General features: G+C 41.2%; 1 protein-coding gene across 1 annotated transcript in view; it reads left to right on the top strand.

The window, feature by feature from the left end:
• The first annotated feature begins 2,397 nt into the window (after positions 1–2,397).
• Positions 2,398–13,652, top strand: part of ADGRG7 (adhesion G protein-coupled receptor G7) — a 57,919-nt gene continuing 46,664 nt past the window's right edge. The window contains exons 1-2 of the mRNA XM_004606820.2: positions 2,398–2,512; positions 10,027–10,032. Of these exons, the coding sequence (XP_004606877.2) occupies positions 2,398–2,512; positions 10,027–10,032 (121 nt within the window). The remainder of the gene's footprint in view (positions 2,513–10,026; positions 10,033–13,652) is intronic.

Raw genomic sequence — 13,652 nt, 5'->3', positions numbered from 1 at the left:
AGTAATGTGCACAAGAGAGAACCCCGGCTTCTCCAAGAGGAGAGAGCCCTTACACACACCCCATGTGTATTTTTATGCTTTCATATCTAATGAAAGCATGAAAGTGAACATCTCAAGAGGGGAGGTGCGGGCGACACTTGTATTCAGCCACAGGGGCCAAACTGCACCTGGTCTCTGGCAGTGGATGCCTGCCCTTGCCCTTCCTTTGTTCAAGGTGGCCTTTATAGGGTTTCTCCAATCTGCCCCCATGAGGGACTTCTACCAAGGTCAAAGTCCGTTGCTAAGGGGGTTGCTAGGGGGTAGGGCTGGGAGTGATGATGGTCTTCTTTGAAATGTCTTTCCTAGCCTTTTGTTTCTGCTGGAGCTTCTTTCAGACGGGGTGTCTAGCCTCCTCAGGATCCCCTTGCTGGCATGCCGTGCTAGGTATGGGTCTTTCAGTTAGTTTCTGTTTTCTGCAAGATTGGCCTTTGCAACTTCAGTTATTACTTCCCAGGAAATTTACTGCCATTGCTCTATTTGCCTGCCTGCCTATGTCAGTTTCACTTGTATCACTTGTCTTCCCGTTGATCTTCCATTTGCACGAGCAGGCACCAGTAATGTTTCCATTTGTCCCTGTCACGTGCTAGTGTAGCCCAATGATACCTGCTCGCTCCAGGAACAGGAAGAGCCTCAAACCGTTCATTTAGGGTTTTGATGAAGAAGTCTGACAGTCTCATTGGTGGGCAGCTACTCGGTCTTTTGACGTCCTGTGGAATCCAATCAGTCACAGCTCTAGTCCAGCGGTCGTCTCTGAATCACATTATATGTCTGGCCCATCTGATTTTTGATGTCTTGGCAAACAAGACAGCACCCCTGATTCTTGACCATCGATGGAGGTCAGAACTCCGGATTCCTTCTCTCACTTGAGTGAGATGTGATACTCCTAGTATAGCTCTTTTGATTCCTCTTTGGGATATCCGAATAGCGTCCTCATCCTATTTGCGTAGGGCCCAGGTCTCTGAGGCATATGTTAGTGCAGGAAGAACAGTGGAATCGAAAAGATGTGCCCGTAGTTGGAGGTCCTTCATCCTTAAGCACTTCTTCGACACTCTTGAAGGCGTTCCACGCTGCTCATTTTCTCCTGCGCAGTTCCTGCGCCAAGTTGGTCCTCATGTTGAGTTCTCGACCCAGGTACACATAGCTGCTGCATTTGGAGATGTTTGTTCCATTGAGAGCAAATGGAATGTCAGGGACTAGTTTTTTTTTCATGAGCATTGTCTTGTTGAGGTTCAGCTGCAGTCCTACCTTTCCACACTCGTGGTCGAAGTTGGTTTACATCAGTTTATATGTCCAAAAAATCAGAGTTTCTTTGGTATTGCAGACTGTGACTAGACTATTTAGGGCTCTTTTCTTATAGATAGCCTGTAGATGGTCATCTCCTTATTGTCTTCCCTGAATGAATGCCTGTCTCCAGATTTCCTGTTCATCTAAGAAGACAGTCATACTGGATGAGGGCTCACTGCAAAGATATTGTTTTAACTTCATTGTATAATGAGCTTGTCACCAAATACATTCTGAGATGACACGGCTGACCTAATGAATTTCTAGAAAGACATTATTTGCCCCATAACTGATAAAATGTAGTGCCAGGCTTCAGTTTTTCCAAGTTTACCCTGTACCAATTATGCCCATGCTCCAACTGCAGTGGTCAAGATGTGGTCTTCTTTTTTTAAAAAAAAAATTTTTATTTTTTTTATAGAATCACCATGTGGAAAGTTACAAAAGTTTCAGGTTTAAGTCTCAGTTATACAATGCTCAAACACCCATCCCTTAGATGTGATCTTTTTAATAAAGTGTCAGAAAAGAAACTGGGTTTCACTGTTTACCCTTTCGTTGACAACTCCCATAATTCCCCCTGAGGGAATCTGTGTGGCCTGAAGCACTTCATTGTCTTTCTTATCAGGAGGTTCCCAACAAAAGTACCAAAGTGAGTCAAAGGTAGCTTGGGGGAGGGGGAGACACTGCCTTCCTGGGTTTCTCTTTAGCTTCTTTCATTTATTCTCCTAAGTTCTTTCTTGTTAGAAGTCTACACCTTGACCCTGTTAGCTAGTCATGCCCCTTCTTTATTGCCCTCTGTTATCTTCTTTTTCTACTACTCTTATCACTCAGTTACACTTTCGGTCTGTGAAGGATGAGGAAGTGACAAGCAGAGTCTTTCATTAGGCCCTTCTGACGGTCTTGCTGGATTAACCTAAAAGATTCTCTTAAAATGAGGATATCTGCTTGATAGATATTGAAAGAGAATTTTTTTTTGGGGGGGGAGAGGGGGTGGTCAGGATAGTTTCTGACTAAAATTTCCTCAAGAGAAAAGGACGTCAGTGATTTTTCACCCCCGCGTGGATTTGTGGCTGGTACTTCATGGCTTCCTGCCGCAGGTGTAACCTAAAGCTACTGGTGGCGAGTGTCTGTGGACTGCTGACCTGCTGTGTTCTGGGCCTGGCAATCTGGAGGACCGTGGTCCGGATTCAGGGAGGTAATATCATCCTGCTGTGTTTGATTCAGAGTAAGGGAAGACTTTGAGTCTCTCTCTCAGCTACCCAGGCACCTCAGTCTTGGAAAGTGGCATGTCTAAATTGGCACCAAGGTGCCATTTATGAAATATTTTTTTTACAAAAGGTGAATTGATGGATTGTATGTGCATACATGTATGTGTGTTAATGTTTGTGAGTGGTCATAGTTAAATTGGCTTTTTAAAATTTTCTTTTCATTTAACTTGTTTGGGCTCACACTAGCAGTGCACAGGGTTTACTCCTGGCTTCGTGCTTAGGGATCACTCCTGGTTGGGAATTTAATCTAGTGTTGGGGATACAATAGGGACAAGTCGCATTCAAGGCAAGTTCCTTGATCCCTTTACTATTTTTTCTGCCCTATATTACTTTCCTTCAATGACTCCTGATTCAATGGATAGGAAAGCAATAATTAAAATCCTTAGAAAATGTTTAGGTTTGTTTAACAGTGAATGACAAGTATTTATGGCCACACATAGACACATAAAGAAATGTATAGAATGGCATTTCATTTCAAGAAGTTTAGCAATATGCTTCCTGGGCCTGTAAATAATCTTACTTATGTACAAAATTCTCATTGTTCAGGTGTAGAAAATGACTCAAAAATACAGATCTTTTATAAAATTCTTTTCCTAAATAATTTTCCTATTTTTTTTGACTAAAATATATGTTAGTTCATGCTGTGGGCTAGAGCAAACCCTGGAAAAGGGAATGAAAGGAAGTGGTGGTGGATCCAACAATAACATTAAAGGAAAACTCCCAGAAATTCACAATCAACACTTTTAGTAATTCTATTTAAAAAAATTCTTTTAATTTTTTGCTTTTTTGGGTCACACCCAGCGATGCTCAGGGGTTACTCCTGGCTCTGTACAAAGGAATGACTCCTGGTGATGCTTGGGATCTTATGGGATGCTAGGAATCGAACCTGGCTCGGCCGCGTGCAAGGCAAATACCCTCCCTGCTGTGCTATATCTCCAGCCTCTTTCAATAATTCTAACTCCAGTTCCCTGTGGATGGTCAAAAATCAAAAAGAATCAGAGCTGAATTCTTTTTTTTTTCTTTTCAGGAGTACTGTGCTCAGTACTCCTGAAACTGGAGAAAGTTTCTGATCAGCTCGATAAAGAGAATGGCAGCCACGAGAGGGCATGGGAGCCATCTGCTCCTGAGAAGATAATCAAGGAGGCTAGAACCTTAGTAGGAAGGCATCCAGAATCTGGCTGCAAGATCATGGGAAAGACAAAAATGTGTCAAATTTGTTGGTGGTAAATGGAATGGTAGCTGACTCTAGATGTTTATGTTCCTCTTAAACGCCCCAGAGCATATTTAGAGAACTATCATGAGAAAAATGTACCCAAACAAAACACTAAATTCAAATTTAGGAGAAAAGTTTACAATTTATAAGATATATGTGATGAAAACCTTAAGACTTTACCCTATTGGGTCAGAGTGATTGGGTCTGAGTACAGTGGGTAGGGCGTTTGCTTTGCAATGGATCCCCAGCATTCCATACGGTCCTCTGAGCAATGCCAGAAGTTATTTCTGAGTGCGAAGCCAGGAGTAATCCCTTAGCATTGGTGGGTGTGACTCAAAATAAAACAAACAAACAAAAAGATTTTACCCTATTAAGATTCCTAAACTTTTTTTTTTTTTTTGGTTTTTGGGTCACACCTGGCGATGCACAGGGGTTACTCCTGGCTCTGCACTCAAGAATTACTCCTGGTGGTGCCCAGGGGACCATATGGGATGCTGGGATTTGAACGCGGGTCGGCCGCGTGCAAGGCAAATGCCCTACCCGCTATGCTATCACTCCAGCCCCAAGATTCCTAAGCTTTTAAGACTTAATTAAGATATCTATTCTTCCTTTGTTTATGTGTAAACTGCCTTTTTATTCCATTTGTCTTGTGGGGTACAACTAGAAGTGCTCAGGGGCTCATTCTGGTTCAGTGCTCTGGGTACCATGCTACTCTGGGAGTCAAACCTGAGTGTATTACATAATCTACTGGGTTATCTCTCCAGTCATGATGTCTACCTTTAAAGGGGAATGTGTGTTAACTCATTGGGGATGACACTGATATAATAGAACAATGAAAAAAATAACCAAAAATTAAAATCATTTTAAGCATGAGAACAGAGTTAGGGAATAGAAAGTTTATAAACTCAAAGGCTAGGGGGAATTTCTTATTGCTGTATCACTGTCATCCCATTGCTCGTCTATTTGCTCGAGCGGGCACCAGTAACATCTCCATTGTGAGACTTGTTGTTACTGTTTTTGGCATATCAAATATGCCATGGGTAGCTTGACAGGCTCTGCCATGTGGGCGAGATACTCTTGGTAGCTTGCCAGGTTCTCCGAGAGGGACGGAGGAATCAAACCCAGGTTTGTTGTGTGCAAGGCAAACGCCCTACCCGCTGTGCTATAACAAAACAAAACAAACCCTCCTCCCAAAACAAAGCAAAACAAAACAATCTATGAGTTTCTGGAGAGTTATGACCAAAAATGAAAGATAATTTCATTTTTATCAAATGATCATAAGTTTAAAAGATCATAAGTTGAAAAGCATATGAACTCTTCAGAAAAGACAAATGTTCCTCTTGTTCTGAGCAGAATTTTTCAGTTAAATCATTTTGTTTTAGTTATGTAGGCACCACCTAGTGATGCTAAGGGGCTATTTCTAATTCTGTTCAAGAGTGATCCCAGGTGGGGCTCTGGGTTCTGTATTCAGTGCTAGAGAACGGAACCCAGATTGTTGCATACAAGGTAAGTACCTCACCTCCTGTACTATCACTTTGACCTGCTTATTGCTATCACTTATGTTTAAAGCTGAAAGTGTTCTTGATTTGTTTTTTTGTTTTGTTTTGCTTTTTGGGTCACACCCAGTGATGCTCAGGGGTTACTCTGGCTCTGCACTCAGGAATCACTCCGGGCGGTGCTCAGGGGACCATATGGGATGCTGGGAATCGAACCCGGGTCGACCGCGTGCAAGGCAAATGCCCTACCCGCTGTGCTATCACTCCAGCCCCCTGGAAGTGTTCTTGAACATTTCTGATCTACATCAGCTGTGAACTCATCCTGACCAACTTACACTCTGCCCTTGAACAATGTTCAAGCTTTAGTGTTGGAAAGACTATTAAAAAAAAAAAAAACAACCTAGCATGGCATATTTTTTGTTTGTTTGTTTGTGGTTTTTTTTTTTTTTTTTTTTTTGCTGTTTGGGTCACACCCAGCGATGCTCAGGGGTTACTCCTGGCTTTGCACTCAGGAATTACTCCTGGCAGTGCTTGGGGGACCATATGGGATGCCGAGGATCGAACCCGGGTCGGCCGCGTGCAAGGCAAACGCCCTACCTGCTGTGCTATCGCTCCGGCCCCGAGCATGGCATATTTTTTGTAAGTTTATTAGAATGGCATTTTTAATGAGCATGCCCATTATATATTCTTCATTATTTTTCAAAGAACAACAGCAAAGCATGCACAGCTCTCCAAAAACTGGTGAGCTTAATTAATGTTGATTTGAGCTAAAAATGGATAAATCTTCCTTTTGCTTTCCTAATCAATTCTTGCTTGCTGTCTTTGGTCTATTTTTTCTAGCTGGATCTTAGTATTCAAATGTGCCTATGGACTTGGTTATGCAAATTGATGTTTGTTTCTGGAGACAGAAATACATAATATTAGGGGGATCCTCTAAGTGCTGAATTATGATCTTTTCCAAAATTACAGCAGTGATGTCTCCTGGGTCCTCTAACTAAATTCAGGTTAACATTTTGTGTTTAGCATTTACAGGTTAAAAGCAAACTGTGGCTCTTTGTATAGAGATTAAAGTTATATATGTTTATATAGCAAAGTCTCGTTTTAATGATACATAGTTTATGTCTCTGCATATATATTTCTAAAAATATAGGTATTAGTAATATGTCTATATGCAAAGACTGGATATTTATTCAAGTCCTTGACCTCACACATTATGAATCACACACAGCAACAGTAAAATTGCTCTTCTGGTCCCATCTTAAAGCAGTTTCACAAAACTGAGAAGTCCTTATATTCTTGTTTACTCTTCTTTTGGTGGGTAGAGGAAAGTCAGTTCTTTATTTTGTTTTAAAAAATAAAATAGAATATACTGTTTTGCTTGGGCTGGAGCGATAGCACAGCAGTAGGCTGTTCGCCTTACATGTGGCCGACCCGGGTTCGATTCCTCCGCCCCTCACAGAGAGCCCGGCAAGCTACCCATGGCGATATGCCAAAGACAGTAACAACAACTCTCACAATGGAGAAGTTACTGGTGCCTGCTCGAGCGAATTGATGAACAATGGGATGACAGTGATACAGTGACAGTGATACTGTTTTACTTAAGTTATCCCATTGTGGTTCCTTTCCTGCTGCAGCTCAGTTCTCATCTTCCTTTACTTCGACCCGAGAGAGAGTAGATCTGGTACTCAGGGCAGCCGGGGAGGAACAAGCAGCTCCACTGCCCAAGTGGCCACTGCATCCTGGGGTCCTTCAATCATTGCTCAGAGCATCAGTTATTCTCTCAAGCTAGAAATCTCTTTAATTCCTGTTCCCTTGAGTGTGCTCTTTAGTGTTTGAGCAGTGGTGCTGTGAGTTCTGTCAGAACCTTTGCTGAAGCCTTTTCTACGTTTTGTCTATTGATTGTCAGCGTTTTATGTTGCATAGTCAATAAACATTAGCGTCCTAAACATAAAAAGGGAGAGATGAAAAGACTAATATTGTTTGGTGTTGCATTTTACCTGATACACTGTGTTCAGAATTTATTACACGTGGTAAATTTTGATTCATTCCACCTTATTCTATCCATTTCTACCCAGTTTCATCTCTCAGGCAATTGTTGAATGGTCTCGTTTTGGTTTCATTATTTGAGTATAGCGATTGTTTTAAATTTATTTTTTTTTAAGGAGAGGGTACTTCTGTGAAGCTCCTTGTATATAAATATATATATATATATTGCAAAAATGTACTCACACTCACATACATATCATATCGAACAATTTATTGCACTCAAAATTAATTTTTCAACATAAACAGAATTATAAAATTATATATAGCTCATATTTCAGTTTTTTGAGAGGCAGCACACCCCAAGATGCTCAGGGTTACTCCTAGCTCTGCACTCAGGAATTACTCCTGTGGTTCTCGGGGACCATATGAAATGCCCGAGATTGAACCTGGGTCAGCTGCATGCAAGACAAATGTCCTACCCACATACTATACCTCCGACCCTTCTAGTTCACCATTTAAAAATTTTAAACACCGAATTACGGAGTTACAAAATTATGCAATATTAAGTTTTAGAGGCACAATGTTTGAACACCAATCCATGTATCAGTGCCCATTTTCCTCCATTAACGTTCACAGTTTCCCTCCCTATGCCATTGTGCCTCTGGGGCAGGTACTTTTCCCCTCCACTGCCATCTTAGTGTACCCTTTCTTAACTTATCCCCGTAGCCTCACCCCAGTGGCAGGCTTCCTACAGAATGCCAGTTCTCCTGCTCTTCTTTTCTCTTGCCTTTGGGCATTTGTTATTCCTCTACAAAGTTTCTTCCCTCCCCCTTTCCCCCTCCCCATTTAAACATTCTGGTTTGCGAAGTTGCTCATGATGATTTATTACAGGGATTCATATTCCAACACCAATCCCACCACCACTGTCACCTTACCTTCAGCATTGGCTCTATTTTCCCAACCGCCTCTCAAGCCTGCCTCCATAAATAGAAAATAATTTACTTTTTATCACTTATTACCACTAGATGGATAATGGAATGATCTGTCGGGATCCTGGCCAGTCAACCCCAGCAAACTGGAGTATGAGCCCCTCGAAGTCGCAGGACTTACTCCCTAAAGGGGAAGGGAGGGGTACAAGAGAAGCTCTTCCCTGGCCCTCTGCTCACCCGGGGATTCCTGCCACTGCCACTGTTGAGAAAGAAACCGAGAAAAAACACCGCAGAGTGGGGGAGTCTGGTGATCAAGAAGTTCTCCGTTTATTGACTCTTACATGTTCTTACCAACAGTGTCTTTTTTTTTTTCTTTTTGGGTCGCACCTGGCGATGCATAGGGGTTCACTCCTGGCGCTGCACTTGGGAATAACTCCTGGCAGTGCTCTGGGGACCCTGTGGGATGCTGGGAATCAAACCTAGGTGGGCCGCATGCAAGGCAAATGCCCTCCCTGCTGTGCTGTCGCTCCAGCCCCCGACACTGTTTTTTTGAGGAGTATTAGTCTCTCTGGTGAGGTAATATCTCCTTGTTCTCATATGCATTTTCCTGATGATTAGTGATACACAACATTTTATCCATATGCCTTTTGTCCACTTGTAATTCTTCTGAGAAAATATTTGGAATCTTTTTTCACCATTTTTGATAGGGTTGGATGTGTATGCACATCTTGTAGTGTTCTATGCTTTATATATCTTAGATATTAACTCGTTTTCAGTTAAATGGTGAGCAAATAATTTCTCCCAATCTGTGGACTGTCTTTTCCTATTGGTCATGGTTTCCTTTGAGGTGCAGAAGCTTCTTCATTTAATGTAGTTCCGTTTGTTTACCTCAGCTTCCACTTGCATTTCATCTTTAAGACTCCTCGAATATCAGTGTCATGGAGAGTTCTACCTATATTTCCCTGATGTACTCCATACATTCAGGTCTGATATCAAGATCTGTAATCAACTTTGATTTGATTTTTGTGCATACTATAAGAGCTCTGAGTTGATAGTTTTACATGTGGTTGACCAGTTTTCTCAGCACCACTTGTTGAAGAGGCTTTATTTCCTCTACTTCATTTTTTTTCTCCTTTATTTGATATTAACTGCCATACACCTGAAGATCTGCCTGTGGATTTTCCATTCTATTCCATTGATCTAAGGGTCTGTCCTTATTCTAGTATCATGTTGTTTTAACTACTACTGCTTTGCAGTACAGTTTAAAATTGGGGAGAGTAATGCTTCCCATCTTATTTTTCCTCAGGATTGTTTTTACTATTTGGGGTGGGGGTTGTTGTTGTTCCATATGGATTTCAGGAGTGTTTAATCTATTTCTTCAAAGAATGTCACAGGTGTCCTTATGGGGATTGCATTGAATCTTTATAATTCTTTTGGGGCATATTGCCATTTTGATGATGTTAAACCTCCTAATACAGGAGCTGAGGATATGTTACCATTTTTCCAACTTGAGTTAGCTTTATGTAAATATTAACATATTCCCATAATCAGATAGTAAAGAGATTGTCTAACTTTTATGATCGAAAGTATCTTAAACTCAGTTAGCAATGATGATTGTACCTTACTCACCCATATCCTATGCCTCTGAGGGATCATAAAACTTTTTCCCCTCTGCCATCATGATTGTTTTTCTCACCCTAGTCTGGTTATTTATTTCATATCTGTCACTCCCTATCATAGTACTTGTTTATGCCTCAAGCTAACAAGACACTAGGAGATAATGCCCTGGGAGCTATGGACGGTGGGGAAAGGTCGAGGAAAGAGTATTGTTTCTCAGGAAATAATTTGTCCACAAACACTAGGCTTTCATTTACTCAATTGTAGCATTTCCCTCAAGAGGGAGCTCTTGAGGGATAGGTTTCAGAGAAGGGTTTATGGATGAAAGAATTTGGATTATAGGCAGGTGAAATATTATTCAGTCTTAAGCCTGCTCTTTTTTTTTTTTTTTCTTTTTGGGTCACACCCGGCAATGCACAGGGGTCATTCCTGGCTCATGCACTCAGGAATTAGCCCTGGCGGTGCTCAGGGGACCATATGGGATGCTGGGATTCGAACCCGGGTCGGCCGCGTGCAAGGCAAACGCCCTACCCGCTGTGCTATCACTCCAGCCCCTTAAGCCTGCTCTTGAATCTTTGTTCTTCTGCTCCTTCACTGGTATCCTGTTTTACTTTCCTGCATATCCACCCTGTAACACAATACATAGTTCCTCTGAAACTATAAAGGGATTTTTTGAGAAAAAAACAACAAAACAAAATTTTATTATGTCATTAGCTCAAAGACATAAACTACTTTAATACCACAATTCACCATCATGAAACGGTCATGAAATCCCGTTAATCATCGATTTCTCCATCGGGCTCAGTAACCTCTCCATTCGTCCTTTCCCTGAGATCTTAGAAGTCTCTCTCGACTCGCCCTCATAATGATGTCGCACTGGAGGCTCTTTCAGGGTCAGGGGAATGGGATTCAGCTTGTTACTGGCTTTAGCATATAAATACACCATGGGAAGCTTGCAAGGCTGTCCACACGGGCAGGAAACTCTCAGTAGCTTGCTAGTTTCTCTCAGAGAGAGAAGTAGGCTACAAGATATCGCTTCTGGGAGCTTGCTTTAAAGTCTCTGGATGCTGGCCGTTGATGGGATTACACACACCTGGGTTCCTCTGCCGGTACCTTCATGCGTGAGGCCCATCCAAACGTGTGGAGAGGGGCCTTGAGCATGGCTGCAGCTAGGTTCTGGTGGTCTTTGGCCACCCAGAGCTCTGCTCGGGGTGCGGAGGGAAGCTGGAACCCATCCCCTCCGAGGGGCCCCGGGGAAGACAGCCAGGCATGAGGGCAAGAGACTCTCTTATTTTGGTATTTTAAATTTGAAAATACCACAATTATTGGTGTTTAAATTGCTAGTTCAGTTTTTTCTTTTCCTTTTTGGTTCATACTCAGGGGTTACTCCTGGCTCTGCACTCAGAAATTACTCCTGGTGGTGCTCAGGGACCGTATGGGATGCTGAGGATCGAAGCTAGGTTGGCTGAGTGCAAGGCAAATGCCCTATCTGCTGTACTATTGCTCTGGCCCCGCTGGTTCAGTTTTTAAAGTCCTTTTTTTTTTTTTTTTTTTTAAATTAAGTGACTAGAATCTTAACTTAGTGGACTTTCCCCTTGATTTGTAGGTATTAGATAAAAAAAATTCTGAATGCAATTACTACTGTGAGTTATTGGAACACATGTTATTGAAGAATGTAGAAAATATGATTGAGTGTGTGCGTGAGAGAGGATGGGGAAGGGCATGAACTGGGGAGGGAGGACAGACTCGGGGTTCAGACTGCTAGGTTCAGAGTCCAGTACTGAGCCTTATTAGCTGAGTATACTTAGGGAAGTTAATCAACATTTCTGTGTCTCAGTTTTATTTTTATAGAATTAATAGTGATCCCTACCTCATAGATCTGTTTTTAAGATAAAATAATTCAGCACATCTGCATATTTAAAATGACCTCCACTATAATATGTAATCAATAAGTGTTAGTGACTATATTTGATAAACTTTGGTAATTCAGTGCTTAGGTTTTTACACTCCCTGAATTATACTTTGAACAGATACCATTGGCTTGGGTTAGTCCTTTGGATTGAATTTATCAAGCTGAAGATTTAAAATAGGTTTAATCATTAAGTTCAATTTGTAATCTTGAAACAGAAACACATCTGAGAATTCCTATATCTTCTTGCATTTGTTTTGTAATATTTATACTATACAATACCAGTTTATGGAAAAAATCTAACCTGGTTGCTAATACTGAACAATATTTAACTTAGGTACAGCTTATACTATTTATATTTTGTTCAAATTGTTTAGCATTTAACCCCCACCCCTCAAACAGAGTGGAATAAACTAGCCTAAACTTTGCCTTCTCATTTAAAATTAAATTTTATTTTCACCCAGATATTTCTAATTTTTTTCTGGGACAAATGACAGATACTGGATTTTAAACCTCCAAAATAACTCTGAGATCACCACAAGTTTCCAGATGAAGTATCTTTGACTAAAGACATATGTATTTGCATTTGATCAAAGATATTCTTATTATTGATTTTGAGTTTTCAAAGTATTCTAATTTTGTCTGGTTCAGGAGGAGAAACTCAGTTGTTTGCTATTTTAATTTTTACTTACTATTGTTAGTATTTAAAATTATTATAATTGCAGTGTGTTACAATAATTTTACTGTTTATGCATTGGGGATATAAAGTAACTATACTTTCACTAGCACCAGAGGGCCCAAAACTCTCCACCACTGTTCTGGTCTCACTTCTATACCGCCTCTTCCTCCATCTTCAGTGGACCCTCCCCCTACATGTAGGTATCCTCAATTCTATAGTCAAAGTGCATCAGATTGTTTTCATTAAGATACACTGGTATAGCGTTTGCCTTGCTGACCCGGGTTAAGTTCCTTCATCCCTCTTGGAGAGTCCGGCAAGCTACCGAGAGTATCCTGCCCGCATGGCAGAGCCTGGCAAGCTACCCATGGCATATTTGATATGCCAAAAACAGTAATAAGTCTCACAATGGAGATGTTACTGGAGCCCGCTTGAGCAAATTGATGAACAACAGGATGACAGTGCGACAGTGCTACTTGTTTATTCCCTTGCTTTGTTTCTTTTTATGCCACATATGCATGAAATCTTCTAGTAGTTGTCTTTCTCCCTTTGATTTGCTTTGCTTAATTTTGGATATTTTATGCTACTTTCTTAAATATGAAATGTGCCACATGCTTTATATTTCTTTTCTTTGATGTATAGTACAGGCATGGAAAATAGGTCTAGAATTTGCAGATATATTAGTGATTCAAATTTCAGAGTTTATAGAAAATAATATCAGACTGATGTTATCTTTAAAATGCTGCTATTAAATATGCTCTAGTATTTTGATATCTTATATACAAAGAAGCTATGCTTCCTCTTTTGTTTCTCCTTGCCACAATACCAGGAACTGCCAGGAAAGAATAAGAGTCCTCATCACTGTATCACTGTAGCACTGTCATCCTGTTGCTCATCGATTTGCTCTAGCGGGCACCAGTAACGTCTCCATTGTGAGACTTGTTGTTACTGTTTTTTGCATATTGAATATGCCATGGGTAGCTTGCCAGGCTCTGCTGTGCGGGCGGAATACTCTCTGTAGTTTGCCGGGCTCTCTGAGAGAGGCGGAGGAATCGAAGCCGGGTCGGCCACATTCAAGGAAAACGCCCTACCTGCTGTGCTATCGCTCCAGCCCAAGAGCCTTCCTATATAACCAAAAGATCTGAATTCTAGTTTCTTTCAACCTCTAACTGTTAATCTGAAACAAGGTACTTCTATATGACACAATTTTTGTGTAGAGTTGCTAATGTATTTATGAGCAT

Source organism: Sorex araneus, chromosome 2 (assembly GCF_027595985.1).
Source record: "Sorex araneus isolate mSorAra2 chromosome 2, mSorAra2.pri, whole genome shotgun sequence".
Lineage (NCBI taxonomy): Eukaryota > Metazoa > Chordata > Mammalia > Eulipotyphla > Soricidae > Sorex > Sorex araneus.
The sequence above is the reverse complement of the archived record's forward strand: the minus strand, read 5'-3'. Positions and strand labels throughout refer to the sequence as shown.